This window comes from Corvus kubaryi, unplaced genomic scaffold (genome assembly GCF_017639235.1).
Source record: "Corvus kubaryi isolate FWS band 111438036 unplaced genomic scaffold, C.kubaryi_AGA036_p1.0 split1-131, whole genome shotgun sequence".
Lineage (NCBI taxonomy): Eukaryota > Metazoa > Chordata > Aves > Passeriformes > Corvidae > Corvus > Corvus kubaryi.
The window spans coordinates 3,611,872-3,634,744 of NW_024582073.1; the positions used below are offsets into that span (position 1 = coordinate 3,611,872).

Genomic DNA, 22,873 nt, shown 5'->3' on the forward strand with positions numbered 1-22,873 from the left:
AAGGAAGGAAGGAAGGAAGGAAGGAAGGAAGGAAGGAAGGAAGGAAGGAAGGACATTGAAATCCTTTAAATTTTACAATACATGAGTATGTTAACTTGCAAAAGAAATAGGAATATCAGGAAGTAATAATTTTCAGCACTTTCAATACTTTTTAATCAATGATGGTGTGAACAGTATCTAACTGCTTTCAGAACATATTGATTTTTCATGAAAGCCAGAAATCTGTAGCTGCAGCAGCTTTTCTATAGCTTCATATGAGAGAACAGAGTTGATGAAGATAGAGGCTATCCTGAAGTCCCTCTCTAGTAATGAAAAAGTAAGTCAATCTTTTGTGACATATTTTCCTTAGTCTCAACTTTCTCATAACTTTAATATGGAATTTCCAGCATAGGAGAAAAAAAAATCAGGAAACTTGCTGCAGTGTATTTGTTAGTATGCCAGGGTTGTTTCTATGTATATACGAACATTATGGTTTTCTCCAGAACTAGGTGCTTCTAGTGCCAGTATTTCAGGACTGCTCTGTTAGGAATATTCAGGTTTCATAACACACGTACCAATCAGGAGAGCAAGTCCTGAAATATATGGTATTTTGTGTGGTGTTTATTAAGCTGAAAGTTTGGATTGTTTAGTCCTGTTTAAATGTAGCTTTGAAGCTACGTACACTTGTAAATACTCTCACATTCTCACAAACATAAATTAAGTTTCCTCAGACCACTTGCAAACACACAGAAATTTCTTTTTACTACTTATGGCAACACCATCTCCTTCTGCTGCCATTATTTGTTTTCTTGATGTCCGTGGAAAATACTTCAAGACAATCTGTCACATCTGCAGCAACTGTAAGTGTATACTTTGAGCCAACATCTTTTCCCTGCTTGGATTTCAGGCTTGAATTTATGCATTTCTTTGATGTCTTCACAAGAAATTCTTACACTTCGTAGGACTCACTGCACATAACAGGAGATATATCAGCTTCCAAAAGTTCCCATCCTCTGCTTTTTGGGGAAATCCTTGAAATCTCATTGCTTCTAGTTTTCACAGAATTTTATCTTTTCCTCAGACTCGGTGCAGAACTGCTCCTCTGTGTTCGGCAGTGTTTGGCATTATCTTCTCAGCCATTTTGTCCCACATCTAAAAGGGGCATCCAGATTCCATTAGGAACCCAGAACAAATTAGTTCCACCTCATTCTAAAAACTCTAAGAGAGAAGATGGTTTTGAACTAGATACCTTGGCTAAAGATGTCAGTTTTAATGGCTTGGCAATTTGAATTATGTTAGTCCAGACAGTTTTCAACCCATTTCACTGTCTGCTCTTCCAGCTCATGCTTCCAGCTTTAAAATGAGACTGCTTTGGGAGACACTGTAGAAAATCTTATGAACGCTAAGGTATGTTATATTGTCTGCTCTCTTCTTGCCCATGAAGCCAGTGATTACATCTTGAAAGACAAATCAGGTTGGTCAAGGATGATTTGTTCTTAGTTAATTGACGTTGATTACTCCCAGTTGCCTTCCTGTCACTCACGTCTTTGATAATGGATTCCAAGGTCTGCTCTGTGATGTTTTCCTGGTCTGAGATGGGCTTACAAGCTTAGAGTCATTGCTTTTTTACCTCCTTTGAATATAGGTGTAAGTCTTTCCCAGCCATCAGGAACACCCCACAGCTGTCCTGGTTTTCCACTGATGCTAGTGATCCTGCAATCACATCAGCCATCTCTTTCAGCATACCTGGGTAGATTTCCTTTAGTTTCACAGGTTAGAATACATTTAGTTTCTCTAAATAGTCCCTAGCCTGTTGGGTTCTCACATCTGGATGTTCCCATATGAAAAGTAATCAGAGTGGTGCAAATTTTCACTAGACTAGAAATACAAAACAATGGAGAAATAGGCATTAGAAAGGCAGATTGAAAAATCTTGATCTAATTTATCTGTAGGTTAGTTTATCACGACTATCACCACATCACTTAAAAAACAGGCAAATATAAATAAAACCTTCATTCTATACTGCTGTTTTGAGAGACAGCAAGTTTTGCAACTTGCAGCATACACAGCCCATTCCTTCCTGAACTGAGCTCAGATCACAAACACTGAGTTTGAAGGCCTAAAGTACATGGGTGGTCAAGGGTATTGCATTCCCCTCTTCTTTCCAATGAAAAACAAGCACTCATACAAGGATTGGTACAGTGTTGTTTTGTTTGTTGGTTGGCTGGTTTATTTTCACTAAGTCATATTTCTGCTTACTTTGCTGCCAAGACACAAGAAATAAAGAGGTTTTTTTTGAAAAAGATATCTACCCTTCCTGAAGCCAGCCTGTAATTTGAATTTACATGCAAAACTAGGGATTAAGGATGGGTGGGTGGATACAAAATTTTGTATTTATCTTACTCATACAAATCTTTTCACAAAACCTTTTTCATATGAAATACAGCTATTTTTTCATAAATCTACTCTGCCAGTCAGCAGACTAACTGCTTTTTAAAAAGCACCTCTTCTTTCCATGTGATGAAATGGGATTTGCAGCCTTTTAGAGTTTTTTGCACTATTGTAGCAGTCAGGAATATTTTCAAATGCATGTGAAAAATTGGTTCTAGAAGAGTTGAGTGTGAACATAAGATTCAGTCAAAAGTGTAATGGCAGAAAATGCTTCGTACTTGTAATAGTCCCTCTTAACTAAAATACAGAATAATTCAAAGTCTCCTTACGGAACTGGTATTGGTATGAAATCCAAAAGTGTACTTGGACTCTTGTGTGCTGTTTCCCTCTGCAAAGTTTTGAAAGCTTAGAAACTGTGAACTACATTTTTGTAATATGCCACGCAAAGTTTGGGAAAGTTGGAACAATTCAGGAAGAAACTGTACTAGTAAGGCGTGATCCTGGGGAAACACAGGAAATGCTCAGCACTTCACAGAATTGGACCCTCTTAGTACTCTCAGGGTCTGCAGTGCATCTGTCTGCAAGCCTGAGTGAGATTTTCATGGGAATAGCGTGGGAACACAGACATCGATGAGATACTTCTCTGCTCAGAAACCAAAAATAAAATTCAGAACAAAATAAATAGTGATCCTGAAAGAAGAGCAATTTTAGAACTTCTGGAAAAGGAAGGAGTTTAAAAGGGCTCTCTTCATAGTAAATGTAGCAATTAGTAAAAGTTTTAATAGAAATCCTGTGTTTTAAGAGTAGATTTTTATTACCTTTTATGCTTATCCATGTTTGCCTACACAGAACTGTGTTTTTAAAAAGGAAATGGACACAACACAGACAGGAAGATTTTGAGCCAGGTTGCCTCAGCTTGAGGCTTCGCTTACTGAAGTAATTGGCAAAGTTCCTACCACAGCTCTGTATTGTGCTGTGTAACAATTTCTTTTTTCCAATGAATTAGAAATGTATCATCTATAGAAAACAAAATTGTTTGGAATTTATGTTAGATAAATGAATAGCAGTGTTGAATCATCTCCAACTTTTAAGTGCCCCATAAAAAGAGTTTACAAAATAAGGATTTTTCAGCCAGAGCATGTCCTTCACCAGCTATGGCTGGCCATTCTTTGAATACAAAATTATTATACCTGTCAATTAAGATAAAAATTGCAGTATCATTTTGTGGTGTATAGACCTGTGTCTACTCTAACTCTCACTGATTCTAACAATCAAGATCTTATAAACAACTGAACTAAAATATGGAACTTCTTACTGGAAAACATTTTGATATCAGAATGCAAGCTACAAAAATACAAAGCATGCAAGATCATTTAGAGTAGAAAAGTTTAGTAATTGTAAGAAAAAGTGTATATGTCCAAAAATAAGATTAATTAACTTTTTTTATGTGTTAATCTTGCAAAATCCTACACTTTTATGCATGATGTGTAGAAAAGTCTATCACGACAATCAGAATACTTGCAGAATTGGCTTTTCAAGCACTTGAAAGCCCCCAAACATTCGTTTTAATGGTAAAGCATTATTACTTACATTTTAAAGATGAGAAAAATTAGATGTTTGTAAGATTCATAAGTGGCAAAAAAGATTGTCCAACTACTATTAAAGTTTTAGTAGCAAACCATGACTCCCCAGTAGTCTTGCTCTAAGAAAAGGAGTAACTAGTCTGCCAGCTTACCCATGCACTAAATTCATCCTAACTTTGCAGCATATATAGCTGATTATTAAGGTGTTGAATGGAACCCAGAATCCCCTGCAATCGTTTGCAAAACACCCCTCCTTCCTCCCAGGCTTTTAAAATATGTCAGCAGCATGAGCAAAACTTCACAGATGTATTTCCCTTGGTTTCTGTGTTTTTATGGCATCAGAGCTCCCAGCTTGGCAGATAATACCTGAGAATAAAATGCAATTACTGCAGAGACAGAAGACATGGAACGTGTGTGCTGTCTGTGCTGTTGTCTCTCCGTGTAGGTACGTAGTAGAAAATGTTAGTTCAGGGATTACTCAGTTGCACAAGGTGTTAAAAGACCCTGAAGACATGTAATAGGAGTTGATCATATCACAGACCTGGAGCAGTGATCCTACTGGTAGCACTTCCAGCTGAGGAAATTATATGGCAGATGAAACATATATTTCTCTGGTTTATTAACTGTACCAGAATAACCAGGTATTGGGGGTTTTGAACAGAGGAAATTTGATACTCAGTTTGACCAGAGTTTAAATATTTAAATAGAAATGGATATAATTGTATATTTTTTCTCAAATGAAAAGAAAGGTGATTAGGTTGCAAGCATGTTAGCATACAACAGCTGTGTAGATGAATCTTTTGTTTTCCAAGGAGGTTTTTCAAGGGCTTGGGGTATTTTTTAGAGCTTTCATTTTTATATTTGGATTTAAAAAACTACTTTGCATCCTTTTCATAAGCTCTTTTTGGAGTCAAAGCTCCCATTTATTTTCAAAAAAAGAAAGTTCTCATGTTTACTTGTTATGAGATTTTTTTTCTTTTTTCTCTCTTTTGGTTGTTTTCATATGGGCAATATACTTTGAATTTTTTTGGAACTTAACTATATTGAAAGAAATAGGAATTCTTGAATTAACTAAAATGCCAATTTTCTACTTTTCACCCAAAACCTGTGGTTTTGATTTACTGACTCTGTCACCCATACCCTTGACAAATGTTTAAAGGTTAACAGACTAGGTATCCAGAGGGCAAAAGAATTCATTTCATTTCATCTCTTTTTCTCTTGGATGATCTAGAGATATACTGAGTCAGTAAAGTCACTGTATTGGTGTTTGGTTATTTTTAAGCTCAAGCTTGCTACACATGCATGTTGAAGCATGAACAAACTGAGATTCCAAGAATATGGTCAAATAAGCAAATGAGATCCCAGTAGCATATTTTATTTCCCTCCTTTATACCTCCACCTCCTGCCCAAGGTAAAACCACTGTCATCTTGTGTGCTACTAGTGCTTGGCATTTTTCTCCTCACTGTAAAAGAAAATAGGGTGGTTTATGTTAATCTATGTTTCTATATCTTTCAGTAAACCAAACTGAAATACAATAATTATCATTTTTATCAGGGTTGGTGATAACTTACTGAAATACATTAGTTTGACACTTACTCTCTTATTCTCAGTCCTACTACCTTGCAAAGTTTGATGTACTCTTTTTCCATAATCTAACACCTCCCTGATGCTCCCAAACCCATCACTGTTTCTGTCTGGGATGCTACTCCTCTCCTGTCTCCATCATCTCACAATTAGCATCACTATTTTGTGAGTCTGCAGCTTTCTGAGCAAACAACTGTGAGGTTCTGCAGAAAGTAAAGGTTTCATCATCATAGAAGAAATGTAACTTTTGTAGTAATTTATTCTTTTATGCCTGGAATAAAACTCAAGATCAAGAGCCTCCTGGAGGATCTGCTTTAGATCTTTTCCCAGCTGGTCTAACAAAAGTAGTATCCCAGTGACTGAATATACATGAGACTGTAAGCATCAATATTCATTCCAAAACATACATTTCGTGTTTTAAAAACTAGCTTCTTGGGGTTTGCTTTTTTATTTATTTAGTTAGAGAACTCCAAACAGTTGTAACAGCCTGCTGTAGCTAACAATGGGAAGAGGCTCTGCAGCTGGGATTCAAGAGCGCAAACTCACACAGGATCAATCTTAATAAATCTCAGTAGTTGCTGCTCTCCCAGTAGGTGTCAGTTGCTGCAATGCTCTACCACTGATTTTCTTATGCAGAACATAAAGCTGGATGCAGCGAGGTCTCTTTGACCAGCATAAAAACTGATCCTTCACACATAATATTCCAGAAACTATTGCAGAGTCATGGCTGCTAACCTCAGTGATATCTGCATCCAGGAGAATAACATTAGTGGAATACAAAAATGTAGACAGCAATCAACCACTGGATTTGGTCTGAGTATCAGAAAGATCATTAGAATCAGATTGCTCACTTACAAGGCTGATGATTTCTATAGCTAAGCTTTTTTCAATTGGCTCATGAAGATGCAGCATCGGTGCTATGATAGATTCTGGCACTTGTAGCCATGAGGTGAGCTTCCTCATTTTCATATCTGCACCCTTCAAAATTAGTCAGAGCTACTTGCTTTTCTCAGGATGAAGGACAAAAGATTCCTTTGTTTTCTTTGAGGTGGCTAAGGAAAGACAGGAATGGTATGATTCTGTTGGGTTTAAATTCCCTTTTTGTTCTACAAGTAAGTGCTCACAGGTGCTTTGTAACATGGACTCATCATGTAACAATTTTTAGTTTCTATCATCACATGATACTATGATTTTTTTATTTACATGAAACATGTTCTAAGGTTATAAATTTTATATATAAGGAGAGAAGTAAAAGCTGAAATCACCTGGGATTCCTGTCAGCCACATAGAAACATTCCTCAGATTTCAGGTCTTTAAGGAAAAATCACATTTGTAGACATTGCATGATGTTGAAACTAAAAAGAAACATGAGACTAATTATCTTTATACTGTTGCCTTATAGAGCTGCATGCCTTCTGGTTCCCAAATAGTTCAGTTTTGCCAATGTTGCAGGATTTATTCATATGTTTGTTATTGTAAAAGGTTTTATAAGATAAATATTAGCCAAAAAAGTTACTTGTGAGCTTGGGAAAAAAGCTCTCTGTGTAAATGAATCGTAATAGAACAACTGCCGATTGATGAAAAGCATGAGCACTCTTGGGGCTGCTCCAGTTCTAGACGTAGTGTGTCACATCTCAGCTTTGGTGTTAACATTCAAGTTATGTTTTCTTTAGGGAAGAGATACATATGTTTGGGGGAATGAAAGGAAGCACAGATTGTTATTATTACCAAAAGCTATATAAATGCTCCTTAACATGGAATTAAAATTTAACTGACCCCATTTTAAAATACTGTATGTCCATCCCAGAAAGTAGAGGGTAGTTTAAGTGAAAATCAAATTCCTTATTTTGTGAACTCCTGGGAAGTACCAAAAATAATTTTATTTAAACCTTTGCTTTTATTTCAAGTTGAGTCCTTATATATAAAGAAGCTGAGGTCTAGCAATTGCTAATTTGAAAAAAAAAAATCATAAGTTTTCACAAAATACGTGACAGTAAATCTTGGGGTATTTAGGAACCTGCAGATACTGCTGTGAAGACTTTAGTATCCCTATAGAGAAAGAAATTAATTCTTTACTATGGCCAAGCTCTACTTAATGGTCTGGACAAGCTGCAGACAGGCTTTTGTCCTGTCTGTCATATGAACCAGCTTCATGTGGTCCTGACAGATTTCAGAGCATTGGGAGCTTACCCGGATCTATGGAGAGTGATAAGACCAGACAGAGCACAGGACAGTTACCCTGCATCTTTGTTTTGTACTTCCATTCCAATGAGAGTCACACTCTGCCAGCTGAATGACGAAGACAGAGGAAATTATCAGGCCACCCCAAATGAAGGCTCTTGACAATGGCCTCATGGAAGGAGAGCTGCCAACCATCCAGCACTAACTAGAAGAGGTCTCTGTGCATGACCCGAGTGTCATAAAGAGGCTCGAGCAAACAGAAATATCTAGTCAGGAAACAAAGTAAGTGTGGAGAAGCATGCAGGCATGGAGGAGAACACATGCAGGCAAGCATACAGCTTTGTATTTCCATTACAATTAAATTCATAGTGTTGTCATAATCTTAGCCAGACACATCTGAATGTGACATTAATTTCTTTTTAAAAATGAGATAATTGATGCAGCTTTATTGTTGGGTGGATTTTAATTGCCTTCCGTTCTACTCTTCAGTAAAATTAAAGACCACAAAGAAGAAAGACCTGTCTAAATTCCCCTTCTGAAGCTAGTCTGTCATGAAAGTTGGTGATTTTATTTTTTCTCTTCCCTCATCCAGATGGAAAAAAAAATAAAATCATCGGGAACGGAAAACTTAATTTTAAAAACTGCAAGTTTAATAAAATAATGTTTTGTAAATAAGTCTGAATTATAAACTAATAATTCTTGTTGTTTTTTCTATATTATTGCTACAATTTCTGTTCAACGCAAATACTAAAATATTATGGCACTTGAAATTAATTAGAATTTTTGAAAGGGTTTTCTACATGTTTACTCTCTTAATTTGATTCATTAGCATGAAAGGCTTTGGTTTCAAAGATCAGAATTTACCAGTAGAGATACTTACTCAGTATTTTGGTGTAATGGGGATATTACTGAGGAAATTCTGCTTATGGACTGCAGTATTTCCCAATTCCAAACCATCTGAATGATTGTGAATTTTTTCTTTTGTAAAACAGCCCAGTTAATTTTTAATTACTACTTATCCAAATTAAGAAAATTGGAGCATACCTTCTAAATAAAATAAAATAAGAAATCTGTTTAAGAACTCCAGATTATACAGCACATGCTGTTTAATGATAAACTGAATAATGCTTAAAATTTGTTTTCTGACCGAGCATTTTTTACCTCAGTTTTCAGGTACAAACTTCTTCTTGTTTACTGGAATAGAGTTCTCTGTCATTTGGTTCATTATCCTTCCTTGGTAATTGTACATTGCGTTGATATTACCTCCTTTTATTCTTGTTAGAAGCTCAGTACATCATCCATATTTAGAGGATTTTAGATTTTTGTTTTCATCAGTTGAATAGAAGGAAGATAAGTGAGATATATCTCAATCTACATAGTTGTTTCTGATCTTAAAATCAATTATCCTCTCTAAAACATAAATATAACATTATTTTCTGTGTTTGCAGTCTTTGGAGGTTGATCTCTTTTCTGCTTCTATTGCAATAAAAAGCTTCTAGTTTTATAGAATGAATTCAGTCTTGAAGCAAATAATTTCAGTGGAAACCACAATGTTTACTATCTCTATTTTTCATAACAGAAGCATCCACTAAGGTGAGAATTTACACAATGATCTTTAATTGCAGGAATAAGAGGTGAATAACATAAAAGGGATTCCAAAAATAGGGTAGGGGATTTATAACATCTTAAGCTCAGCAATTGTGAGCTACCTGTAAAGGCTGGATTTTCTCTTTCTAGTCAAATCCCCATATGTTAATCTTTGCCCTGGAGTTTTCCTTTCACTCTGGGCAGTAAAAGATATTATCTCCTCATGCAAAATTGTAGAAAAATGCTTACAAATCAAGATGCATTGAATCATTAGCAAGGAAATTTTCCAGCATTTCTATTCAAATACCTGAAAAAAGCTGAATAGCTGACAGACTTTTAAGATGGAAGGACTTAATAAAATATCCATTGTTGGTTGGATGGCAGTAATAAAAATGTGATTCCAATGTAATGCCAAATGCACTTTATCTTCTGTAATAAAAAAATTCAAAAAGTGGATTTATTAACTTTTAAATAGAGATGCTGTATCCTTTTTTGTAAAACTGAAATATAGAGACATTCCAATGTTTTTATGAGATACTACAACAATAAATAGATGTAACTGGATAATTTCTTCAGAAATACTATGATACATGTTCCTCCACAATAACTTGCCTGTTTATACAAATATTTGCCACCTAGGGCAGCCCTTTGCAAATGTGTCAGTCATGATAGAGCTGTTTATGTTATGTGAGTGCAAGAAACCAAAACAAAATCTACTTTAATTCTAATCATAGTGGCTTTCTCTGCAGGTTTGGAGTCAGTATACAAATAATGTAGCTTTGCCTACAGTTAAGGGAGAGCCCAGCTCTGTTCAGGTCAGACTGGGTGTACCTCAAGTTTTTACAGTGGCAGTCTTGCAGCTCAGCATACTCTCACCACTGCTCCCAAACACGATGCTTTGCAGATGATGCCTCTTGCTTTCACCACCAAGACACTGCACATATTTATTGACTACACCACTTCTAATCTGGAAAGCTATGGTTCTAATTTTTTATCCAAGGTCAGAGATGAAATATGTGAATTTTGACACTATAATGGAAGGAATCTCATTTGGAGGGTGCAGAGGGATTCTCTCTTTCCTTATTTCATAGTGAAGAACTGCTCATGGCAAAAATGAATGGTTTCTCTTGGAAATTATGGGCTTTTGTTTTCATATTTATTATTCTGTTAAAATATTCTTAAAGCCAGAAGAACATTTTGCTTGGGTCAAACAAAATTTTAATTTGTGCAAAATTTTTATTTTAAGTTCTGATTTACCAGAATGTTCACCATTTCTTTTTCTTGCTGGAAGACACCTTTTCCATCAAACTGAATACCACCATCTAATAAAATTCACAGGAAGTGGCTATTTAACCCAGTATTACTAGGTAATAATATCTATATGGTCAAGGTAACAGCAATTTTAAAGAAAAATGTCCAATATATGTTCAAAATGTACAGCACAGCTTCACCAAGGACAAATTCTACCTGACCAACCTAGTTGACTACAATAGAATGACTACATCAGTGGGCAAGGAGAAGGCTACAGATGTCATTTATCTGGACTTCTGTAACTCCTTTGATTTGTGTGTCCCCCAGAATCCTTCTCTCTACGTTGGAGATAGATGGATTTGATGGTTGGACCGTTTGGTGGGTAAGGAATTTGCTGGATGGTTGCATCCAGAGGGTAGTGGTCAATGTCCCAGTGGACATCAGTGATAAACAGTGTCCCTCAGGGGTCTGTATTGGGACCACCGCTGTTTAATGTCTTCATCAACAACACAGGCTGTAGAATTGGGTGCACCCTCAGCAAGGTTGCAGACTACACCAAGCTGAGTGGTGCTGTTGATACACCTGAGGGATGGGATCCCATCCAGAGGGACCAGGGCAAGCTTGATGACTGGGTCCATGGGAACTTCATGAGGTTCAAAAGACCATGTGCAAAGTCCTGCACTTGGGGCAACCCCTGGTATGAACACAGGCTGGGGAATGGACAGATCAGAGCAGTCCTGCCAAGAAGGACTTGGGGGAGTTCATGGATGAGAAGCTGGACATGAGCCAGCCATGAGACAATCTTGGGCTGCATCCAAAGCAGCATGGGCAGCAGGGTGAAGAAGGGCATTCTTCCCCTCTGCTCTGGTGAGACCCCACCTGGAGGACTGTGTCCAGCTCTGTGATCCCCAGCAGAGGAAGCATATGGAAGGGCTGGAGTCCAGACAACGGCCATGAGGATGGTCAGCAGGCTGGAGTACCTCTCCCGTGAGGAAAGGTTGAGGAAAGGCTGGGATTGTTCCACATGGAGAAGAGAAAGCCTCATTGTGGCCTAAAGTACCTAAAAGGGACTTGTAAGAAAGATGAGGGCACATTATTTGGCAGGGCAATGGTAATAAAGTGAAAAGAGGGTCAATTTAGATTAGATATGAGGAAGAATTTTTTTACAGTGAAGATGGTGAAACACTGACAACTGGCACATTGCCCAGAGAGGTGGTAGATGCCCCATCCCTGGAAACATTCAAGGTCAGGTTGGACTGTGCTCTGAGCAACCTGATCTAGTTGAAGATGTCCCTGCTCATTGCAGAGAAGTGACCTTTAAATGACCCTGCTAGCCCAAACTATTCTATGAGTCTATAATTCTATAGTGTTCTACATACACTTTACAGTCATATTTGCACGCATATTTTCAATGACACAGTTGCAATATGTTAAGGATGTGCACAAAAAAATTCATATAACATTTCAAATGAGATTTTCATAATTTAAAAATCCCATCCTCTAATTTAAAAGAAAAAGCTGCATATATTTCAGCAGTGGTCTGTTTTTTTTCCTCTTTTTCTCTCCTTTTTTATTTCCTCTTCTTTCTTGGGGCTGCTAAGAGCACATACTATTAGAAACATAGAGAGAGGTGTGACTTTGGGAGATGTTTGTTGAAATCTTTGAAGGGTAGGCATCTGCTTTTTTCTAAAACACGTGATCTGATCATGCAGAAATTGTTAGTCCAATTCTTCAGTTCTGTGAGGAGAGTGAGAAATAATGTGAAGTTACAGTGAACCCATCTGGTCAAGCAGGAAAATCCAGTTTATTTGCTCCATTGCCAGAAATGTTAAATCACTTCCTGGGAATGCAATTCATTTGGAACATATGGAACTCATTGGAAGGCCTCCAGTGAATTCAAGACTGTACTGAAGATGAGACAATTTCTCATAAGTAACAATCATGTTTTCCCACTGGGCAGCATGTAAGCAGCATGTGTAGCTGTGTTAACAAAAAACTAAACAATAGGAGGACTGTCTGAGATCTTGTTCAACAATATTTGCTCATGGTTTACTTTATTTTAAATTTTCAAGAGATGCAATGTCCATTTAGGCTTCTTTCTTTCAGCATTTGTGCAGCAATAGAATGTGTGGATGGAACTTTTAGCTCATTTTACATCTTAATTCAGAAGCACTGCACTCTGTTTAGAAAACAGATATTTGAAAGCACTCTACCTCATTCTACCTTTCAGTTTTCTGGAACTTAAAATGCTTCTTCATTTTACTTAACAGAAGTATAAATTTTGTGACTTCCCCATCTGCCCTGAGGCTTGATGATTTTATGTATTTCCCGCTACAGTTTTTTACCTGGGTTAAATCCACTAAACGCTAGCAACCTTTAAGACTGCCATCTAACAAATTCACTAAAATATATATTTCACTGTAAATCAACATGTTTTAATGATCATTGATTAGAAATATTGTATATTTCCAGGAAATAAATTGAGGTGACAAACGGCATTATTAACAACTGATTAATCTGATTAATCTATTAATCTAATTAAATCTGATATGCCAATATGAACAAAAATCTACATGTTAATGATGATGACAGCTGTTTAGGAAGAGTTCATCCAGGTTAAAGGCACTGCCAGTGACTCGCAGTGCAATTATAAACATGATAAAAGCCCATTTAAGTCTGTCATAAAGCCACCAGAAAATTATCTTCTCCACTTGTCATTACTGTATCCCCATTGAGTCTTGTAACTGCTTCCCCTGAGCTGTTCATCTTGGCTTTGCATTTTAGACCTTCCAGAGGTGGTCCCCATCAAACTGTTATCTCTTTTCCATGACACAGCTTATGATTTCAGTGCAGACATTCTTGGTTTCCACATCATCAGCCATCTGAATGTTGTTCTCTAAGCTTTTCTTATCAAAAGAAGATCCCTTCTTTTGATAAGAAAATCATACCTTTTCTAGCTAACAAACTCAACATTAAAGTGTGATATCAGCCTGTCCCCATCTTTCCTTCTTTTGTCCTGACCCTCTCATTTGATTCACACTAATGTTTCCTCATTCTTTCTTGTGCCATTAAGGGTTTTTTTCCTGTTTGTTTGCTTATTTCTCACCTTCTCCTCTCTACAAAGTTGTCTTTACAAATTTCCTCCTTGGACTAATGTGAATAGTGAATCTGAGGTTTTCATTCTTATTTTCTTAATTATCTTAGCCAGTGTAACCACTTAAGTCTGGGAAAGAGAAGAAAAATACATACTCATTTTCAAAATTATATCAGCTTTTTATAAAAATTAACATATGATACATTTTTCTTTCTTTGAAACTGAGACCTGGATTCACTCTGTGATTTTATTGGTTTTTGTCATGTTAATTTTCCTCAGTCTATGGAAACTAATAACTTTGTTGCATTACTGGTCCTTCTTCTGAACAAATATATGCTTGTATAATGCAAGAAAAATGCTTTTCCAGCAAAAGGCTATTGTTGGTTTGAATAATATTAGTCTGATCTGATTGTATAATATTTTTGAATGTCAAAATCAAACAACACACATTTAGCCAGCAAGAGTACAGGTGAAAAAGAAAGAATCACAAAGGCATATATTAATGCCTATCATCTAAGACATGTTCTAGTTGAAATTTTGTTGAACTTTTATGCAGAAAATGCTATGAAACACTACTGTATATAGCAGGACAAATCAAATCCTGAAATTAAATTTTCAAAGTCTGTTTTGAGAAATTCTATAGCAAGTCTGAAGTTGGTTGTTTTGTTATTTCTGTTCATCTCTCCCGTTTTTCTTTTACTTTGAATCTGCAGCAGGAAAATCTGCTGAATAAAGACTAGACTAACATAAGTGAAAAGGATGTAAAATTGATACCTTAGCTCATGTGGCAGTTCTGCATACATTGCATACACAATCAGATTTATCATCTAGACTTTCTTGCCTTTATGCTATGAGCACATTTTAAAATTCTTTTTATGTGTTTGCTATATAAATTTCACTTTACTGTTAATTCAATCTATAACTGCATTTTTTCTAGGGAAAATACTCTCAGAAAGTTCTTCTATATTAGTCTGAAAGAAAAGGATAATATGAAAAAAATTCTACATCTATTGCAAAAAAAAGAGATGTCTCATGCAATTTTCCAAGCCCAGAAACAATTATAGCCAATATGAAAACAATTCTATTACTTGTCTCTGAAAATTTATATAAAAAGTAAGAAACTGGTCTATTATAGAACAACATGTATTTGAGCCTGCAGAATAAAGATTTGGCATTTCAGTCTAATCTTCAGCCACACAGATTTTGTCTTCCTCCCTCAAAACTATTAAGTAATTTCCCAGAGGAATTTTGTGATCATGTGTTCTAGGATGATTATTTCAAAATGTGATCATAGGAGTATCTTATTAACACCATCTCCTCCCTTCTCTCCTTCCTGGTTCTTTCTAACGGTAATTAGTTTCACAATAGATTATAAGACACTCAAATGGGAAGTGTATGTTTCTCTCCAGAGTGCTTGACACGGTGAGAAGCCAGTTTTTTCCAGACCTTCTAGACACTCACACAATTTACCCCAAGATTTCATAGTGTTTCCCTAATATTACTGGTATTCCCTGAATATTCCCTAACATTTTTTAATAGTGGTATCTTCTTTGTTTTCTTTCAGGCTATGCCAGTTATTTCAGAGAAGGAGAAGGCTGGTGAGTAAATATTTACTCGTTTTCTCATTTCCTTGTTGTATTTGTTTTTGGAATACCCTGTTACTTAACTAAGTGATAAAAGACAGGCTTCAGCTGTGGGCTTTCAAATGTATAGGATTACAGATCGGACCAATGTCTGCGTAAAGGCTATTTGTTGTTTCCTGAATAGGGTAATTTCTCTTCCTAAAAAGCAGTCCAGTTTTCCGTGTCATATAAATAAGGGTGTTTGAAACTGTCCTACAAAGTTGAATTGCAGTTGCTCCTTACATATCAGTATTCCTGTAGTTACTAACTTGTTATTTGGTGTTAACATCTGTTATGATTTATTTGATGTCTCAATCAACAAACATGGGTGCAAATGGGCTTTCTCAAGTCAGTGGAATTTGCCTTTTGACTTGGTGTAACCTTTACTGTCTGTCGTTAAATATGGCAAGAAATTTCAGTTACCTGGAGTATTCCACTGGAGATAGTAACATTTGTTTTGGCTAAATACTTCTAGAATATTGAAAAATTGTTTTTCTGATGTTTTCTGTTATACGTGCCGTCTGAACACTGAATGTGCTTTGGTGTTGGGATGTGAAATCTATTACTGATGGCCTGCTAGACACTGTCAAATGGATGTATTCTTGTGAAAAACACTAGAGAACACTCCTCTCAGCGCTATAGCTCTCAAGAATCTCTGTCAGTTGCTTGTCTTCAATTCTAATTGATAGTTTGCTACCGTACTTTGAATATAGCTTGAAAAATACTTCAAAATACCCAAGTTCCACCTGGCACTCAGATTTATGTCTGATTTTTGTTGGTGATGTTTTCTTGTATTAACCTGGTTCAGACTGTTTCTTTTCTTTTGCTTATTAAAGGAGAGGAATAGGTTAAAAAAACTGTTTGATAGAAAATCTACAGTAAGAGTCAGTACCGTAAAAGCTATGGAGCTGTCTGCTCAGGATGTTGCTACTTTAGCTATTGAAGTTCAGAAATAATTCCCAAACTGTGACCCTTATTTAATAAGATTTTTCTTTATAGATTTCACAGGCAGCATTATTCGGTGTTTCTTTTTCTGAGGCAGTTCATATTTGGTCACATCTTCTAAATTATGTCAAAATATGCAAACTGATTATAACTGGCCTTACCATTTGAAGCTAATTTCAAATAAAACTAGAAGATCTATGCTTACTTCTTTGGTGTGAAAATTACCTATAATGTCAGTGTTGGTAATCATATAAAATAAATGTATTTTTGACACACACTTTATAACCTGTACATATGTATATGAATTTCTCTCTCTTTTCCTTCTTTCTGGTCAGACTTTTGTGCTATGTTTTTCTGTGGACAGTATTACATTTAATATTACAAATATTAAGTGGAACTTCATTCTGCAGGAAATCAGTTTGCTGACATTTCCATGCACATGAGCACAAGCTAGACTGAGAATGAATATGTGGTTGCCTTTTAATCAGTTTGGGCATTTCTTTAACTCTACAGCTCAGGAGTTCCTGAGGCTATGATGGGTTATTTTGCAATATTAAGCATTCATGAGGGAGATGATTATTAAAGTCAGGCCTAGTCACTTGGGTCCAGGGGCAGTAAGTGTTATTCTAGTTAAATGCAATTGGACCTTGAATCAGACGTTCAGATCCCATGCTTTGCAATGTAACTTGCTGATGTTTGATCATTGCTGCTGTCACTTCACCAGAATGACATTACGTATAGTCATGAATGACAAAGATATACGTAAGGTGTGAAAGCCTTCAAAAAAGAATATCACATATTTGCATGTCTGCTGTAAGAGAACAAAAGAAATACTAGTGTTGATATTTATTTGGAAATACCAACAATCTAAAGCTTTCTACTTTATACTCACAAGCGAACTAAAATATGTCACAAAATATTACAGAACACAAAGAAGTCGTTGCTTATTTTATTACTGCAAAGCTAATAACATCATAGGCAAAGAGATTGAATAGCATTGTATTACAATCAGATTGAAATGAACTCAAAATTTCTAGTGAAACAACTTTTCTCATTTTGAGAATTTGAACTAATATTCTCTGGTATGCCCCTCTTTTCTACTTACTACTATTTGGTTACCTCTGGGACTGGAGTAAGAAATAAAATAAAGTAGAAAGGCTTTTATTCCAGTGTTTCTGGTTTAGAAATTTTATATATATAATAAAAAAACTGTTTTTACAAGACCTTCTATTCTGTAGACTCCAGATACTTTGATATTTTCAAATGCTTTTCCTATAGGCAACCATACATTTAGATCCTTAAATGGACTAAGCTGCCTAAGCAGCTTAGAAGTTCACACATTACTGATTGTGTTTATAGCATTTTTTAATCCTTGAAATTAAATATTTTTTTCGATTTTATATATTTTCCAACATGCAGTAAATTTTGACATCAAATGCAAACTCCGTAAAATGAATACTTATTGAAAATAAAATAAACACTCATACCATTTTTAGATTTGGAGCAAAGCCAAACATCTGAAAACATTGCTGCTTTTGTCAATTAATAACTCAAGAGTTGCATAACAAATTTATTTTTTTAATAGTGGAAAACGCAGTAAAACATGCAATTGCAAAGTGCCTTTGGCAAAAATCTATAAATGATCAGTATATTGAGCAGAACATTGGTCATGCCTAGACATGCACACAATTGCTTCCACTTGTGTGAATTAGGGCATTGTAAATGATATACTGTGGCATCAGCTATTTCTGAGTAATGCATTTTTAAGAAGTCTCAATATTGTTGACATTTCTGGCAATGTTGAAAAAAATAACTCTTTCAAAACAACATTTTGAGGCAGAAGTTATGATCAAGCAGTATTCACAGTCAGAGAAAATGATGGCTCAAGCCAAGAGATGACTCAGGGCTAGTAATGTTGGCACCTACCTTAAGAATGCAAGCCAGAAACCAGATTCAAAACACTGTATTTTCAGATTCATCTGTTTTTCTTTTGAGTAAATTATGTATTTGCATACCTTTACTCACCTTGCTGACTGTAGTGATTTATATTCTCAAATTCTGCCCAAAAACTATGAAGAAATTTGAAGGATGGAGAATTTATCATACCTGTCAATAATGGAGGTGTCTGTGTCAGGGTTTGTAGTGTTGACTCCATTTATATTAAATAGTCAGCATCTGAACCTTTGGTTCACGTGGCTGTATATCAGCATCTGTTTTACTAACATGAATCACATATGAGACTTCATGAATGGTATTGGTTAACTCTCCACTAACTGTAGATTCAAGATGGCTCCTGACACAGATGCCAATATTCCGTACAATGAATCCACTGTGAGCTTCCTAATTCAAGGCTAACTCCGTTTCTGGAGCAGTATTCTCAAAACAAACGTGAAATGACTTTAAGCCAGTATTAGAATTATTGCCTAAGTCTCTTTGTGTACCTGCTTCATGTTTTCCCAATTTATCCTCAAATATTTGCACGGAATAGTGAACTCTGTGACTTAGAAACATTGCTACAACAGAGCCAGTGGGAAAGGTAGAGTAAATATCCACATCTGGTCACAGACAAGAACAGCTGGCTTCTCTTGAGGTGATGAAACTATGTGCTGTCAATAAACAGGACAGAAGGTTTAGTCTAGCCCTAAACAAATTTTAAATAAATATTAACACCATTGGTCCATAATGTTCAGCATTATAATAAATAATTTTTTTCCTGTGCATAAAACAACTGCCCTGTGGTAATTTTTTGTTGAGTATACATTTAGAATAGCTGCTGCTCTAAAAGTAAAAGTAAAAAAAGTTATTTAAAGTGAGAGCAATTGAACATGCTTTTTGAGTTTTCATGATTCTACCAAAATATTCCCTTGTGCTTTAAAAATATATTGTGGAGAAAGTGCACAACCTCTTTGGGTAAATCTCAGTATTCTCTCCAACTAGTAGGTTAGAGAGATCTACTTCAGCACAAATAAAAGTGTCAGACCTTGATATGTAGGAGAAGAGATTTGATAGCCCATTTCACATCTGTGTTTTGTTGATCAGCAAGCCAACAAGAGGATAAAACATGAAGCACAGTAAAAAATAGCAGCCTCAGTGGATCTCTGGCCAGCATACAGTGTTTGAAATGTCCCCAGTGTTAGTATTACAGTATGGGCCTAGCAGTGAACAAGCCTTTTTTTTTTTTGTCCTGCATCTAACCCAGATTTCTGGTAAAGTCACTATTTAATAAAGTATTGTTCTTTGGTGTTAATTTTCCTGGTTGTCTTTTGATTCAGAAGGAAGGCAAATACACGGAGGATTAAAGGGACCTTAATGGCAGGGTTTTTCCTCTCACAGACTCTAATTGTCCGTGTCAGGCAGCAGAGGACACTTGGTGCTCAGCTCCCATGGTGAGATGAGCAGCAGAACAGGAGGTGATGGAGTGATGACAAGGTGGGTCGGGCTGTCTGTGAGAACTCACAGCAGGAGGACCTGGAAAATCCAGTAGTGACAGGTACACTATCATGTAACAAGGCACATAAAAAACCAGCTGCTTGGCACATTAGGTGGAGGTCTTTTTATTTAATCTAATTTAACTGCAGCTCTAATCAAAAGGGAAAAACAATAAAATCTTCACTAGATTTTACAAATATATTCTAGATCCAGAGAAATCAATTCTTTCTGTGAGCAGTGTTCACTAGATGCTGTTTTCATAAAGTCATTAAGGGCTCATCCATATATAAGTTGCTTTGAACCCATAGCAAACATTAAAAAATTCAGTTTGACTGGCTACAGGATATCAGTTTCTGCATAACCTGGAGAGAAATACAAGGTAATTGGCACAGTTACTAGCTTTTTGGATGCCTTACTTACTTACTCTTGCCAGTATTGTAGAATAAACCAGGCAAAATGAATTACTAATTGTTCCATTTAGCAAGTGTTTTATCTGGTTTTATTAGAATAGTCTTACTAGAGTTTTTGTGAGACCTTAGTATGAAGTACCAGTTTCTAGTTAGGTAATCCTTCTTTTATTGTCAATATTGCAACAGTTATAAAATTTGGTGTTTGCTTTCTAAATAACAATGTCAGGTGAGCACTCACACTTCAATCTGTCATACTGGAAAACAGTTATAGAAGCTCTGCCAAAAAATGCATGGATGGCTGCCAAACACTAATAGATGCTAATAGATATATTTTTATTCGGCTGCTATTTATTTCATTACTAGAAAATATGATGATGCCAATAGATACCAAAAGCTGACCTTTCATTATAAGATTCCTAATCATTTTTAGTTGTTTAGTTTTCTTTATTTTTTTTCTAAATGCAGTAAAATAGCTGATGTCAGGATTTTTGGTATTTGATTTTTAGTGGCTTATTAACCACACACTTGTGTAGTTGTTCTTCTGAATAAATTACTTCATTTTTAAAAGTCACATCATATTCACTGTATGCACATGGACATAAACATATAAACTTTAAAATCCACATAGCACTGTGTGAAGCCAAAGGTGCTGTTGCCACTTTCTTTGAGTTTTGGAGGAAACAGTAGGCCCTACGGCAGCAGCTTTCCTATGAAAATCCCCTTTAAACCATGCTAAATGCACTAGAAGCAGGATGATGCCTAAAACTCTTCATGGTCACCTCTAGTATATTACTTTTGTTAGTCTTAAAGAGTGAAGGGTAGGGTCAGGTAGTGTGAATGTGCTCTGAGGAAAGCCAGTGGTAAGAAGGCTGTGTACCCTTGGAGAAGGACACAAAAGTTCAGGTACCAGCCTGGACAGAAAAACAGGTGTTTTGTGGAAGGCTAAAACAACTTCCATTATAAAAATAATAATGATTAAGTACATCTGCAGTATCTGGGAACTAGCACAACCTGTTTTGCATCAAATTCCTTAACCAGCTTCTGCTTTCTTTCTCCACCTGATTTGTGGAGAAAGTATGGGTCATCAGTATGGACCTGCTTTTACATTTTTTAGAAGAGCTTGTTGAATCAAAATATGCCATTGTTACTTCAAAGGCATTTAATTTTCTTCATATCTTTAATATAATCTCATTTATTTGCATCTTTAAAAGCTTAAATAAAGAAGCTTAACTGAATTATTTCAGGCTAATAACAAGGATAGGCCATTATTTTTACATTGTATTATACATACATATACTTTATCATACACATTAGGGTTTTTTTAACTATAATATCTTTCTAGACTCTTTGATGATTTTGTTAATTTTGGAAACAACTTTAAATATTTCTTTGACAAACGTTCAAATGTAATTTTTCATTTTAGAGGAGACAAGCTGTGCCTAAGTGCCTTATATTCCTGTGATGAGCAATCAAGTTTTGATTTTCTGATGGTTTAATGTCTTTTCTTAAGTAATAAAATTACCTTATTCAAATCAAGCTATTTCCCTGATAGGAATAAAACTTTATATAATACCAGCTGAGTGATTGCTGCTGCCAGCTATCATGCTAAGTCTTTCAATCCAATGTCTTTTTAAGGCCTGTACTTTCCTATTTAAGGCAAGTTGTTTTTATCATAGAAATTAAGTGATTATACAAAGCCCCAAGCATTAACATTGAATTATTTTAAAGATATTTGACATTAATAATATTTCATCACAGATTGATAAATGTAAGAACATATAACAGACTTCATGACCTATTAGTGACGTAGAGTTAAACAAAGAATAACTCTCTTCAAGGAGAACTTTGGAGATTCTTTCTCCAACCTTCTGTTCAAGCAGGCCAGCCCTGAGTTCAGACAAGGTTGCTCAAGTCTTTTTCCAGTCTAGTCTTGAAAATTTCCAAGAACAGAGCCTGTGCAATCTCTGTAGTTAAGTGTTCTGCTGCAGTACTGTCTCCATGGAGGAGACACTTTTCCGGATGTCCAGCTTGGTCCTTCCTGGTTTCAGCTTATGCCTCTTGTCTCTTCTCTTTTCATCCTCACATGCACAATATAAAGAGCCCAGCTCCATCAGCTTGTTTCCCTACTGTGAAGTCCTGGGGAGCTGCTGGTAGGACCCCAAAAGCCATCTTTGCAGGCTGAACAAGTCCTGCAGCCTCAGCTCACAGGCCAAGTGATCCAGACCCTGACCCGCTTGGTGGCCATCCCCTGCACTTTTTCCCTTTTATCAATGTCTTTTGTGTGTTGGGAGGATCCTGAAACTGGACTCACTGTTGCAGATGTGGTCTCACAAGCACTGCACAGAGAGGGATAATCCCTTCCCTCTATCTACAGGCCTTGCTTTTATTGATACATCCCAGGCTGCTGCCACCTCAGTTTCCTGCCAGGGCACGCTGTTGGCTCATGCGCAGCTCACTGTCTGCCAGCACCCCAGGGCCTTTTCCATAGAGTTACTCTCCAGCCAGTTTATTATCATTTATTTATCCACCCTTAGAGACTGTAAAATCCCAACTTATGAACAAAAACATTGTGAAAATTGTGCTCTTTGTTGTCAAAACAGAAAATACAGCAGGAGACCCAAGAATTTTTTACTTTCAGACAATTCAATTTAGTATTACATTAAAAGTAATTATAATATGTTCAGATTTTAGACCACCAAACAGACTGTAAACTGGTACTCAGTATATTCTGGCTAGTGTCATATAATTAATTTTAATCAAGTGGCTTCTCAGCATAAAGTTAAGTATCAGTTACACAGTGACTCAGTAGCATTCAT

The 22,873-nt window shown here is 36.1% G+C and overlaps 1 protein-coding gene across 7 annotated transcripts in view; it reads left to right on the forward strand.

Annotated features, from left to right (window-relative positions):
• The window catches only part of DLC1 (DLC1 Rho GTPase activating protein), a 221,605-nt gene that overhangs the window by 75,152 nt on the left and 123,580 nt on the right, over positions 1-22,873 (forward strand). For 6 of the 7 annotated variants that reach the window (XM_042052884.1, XM_042052891.1, XM_042052886.1 and 3 more), the window contains one exon: positions 15,216-15,249. In XM_042052884.1, coding sequence (XP_041908818.1) covers positions 15,216-15,249 — 34 coding nt within the window. Of the gene's footprint in view, positions 1-15,022; positions 15,074-15,215; positions 15,250-22,873 lie in introns of those variants that run through there. The other variant, XM_042052888.1, reaches the window with a different exon arrangement.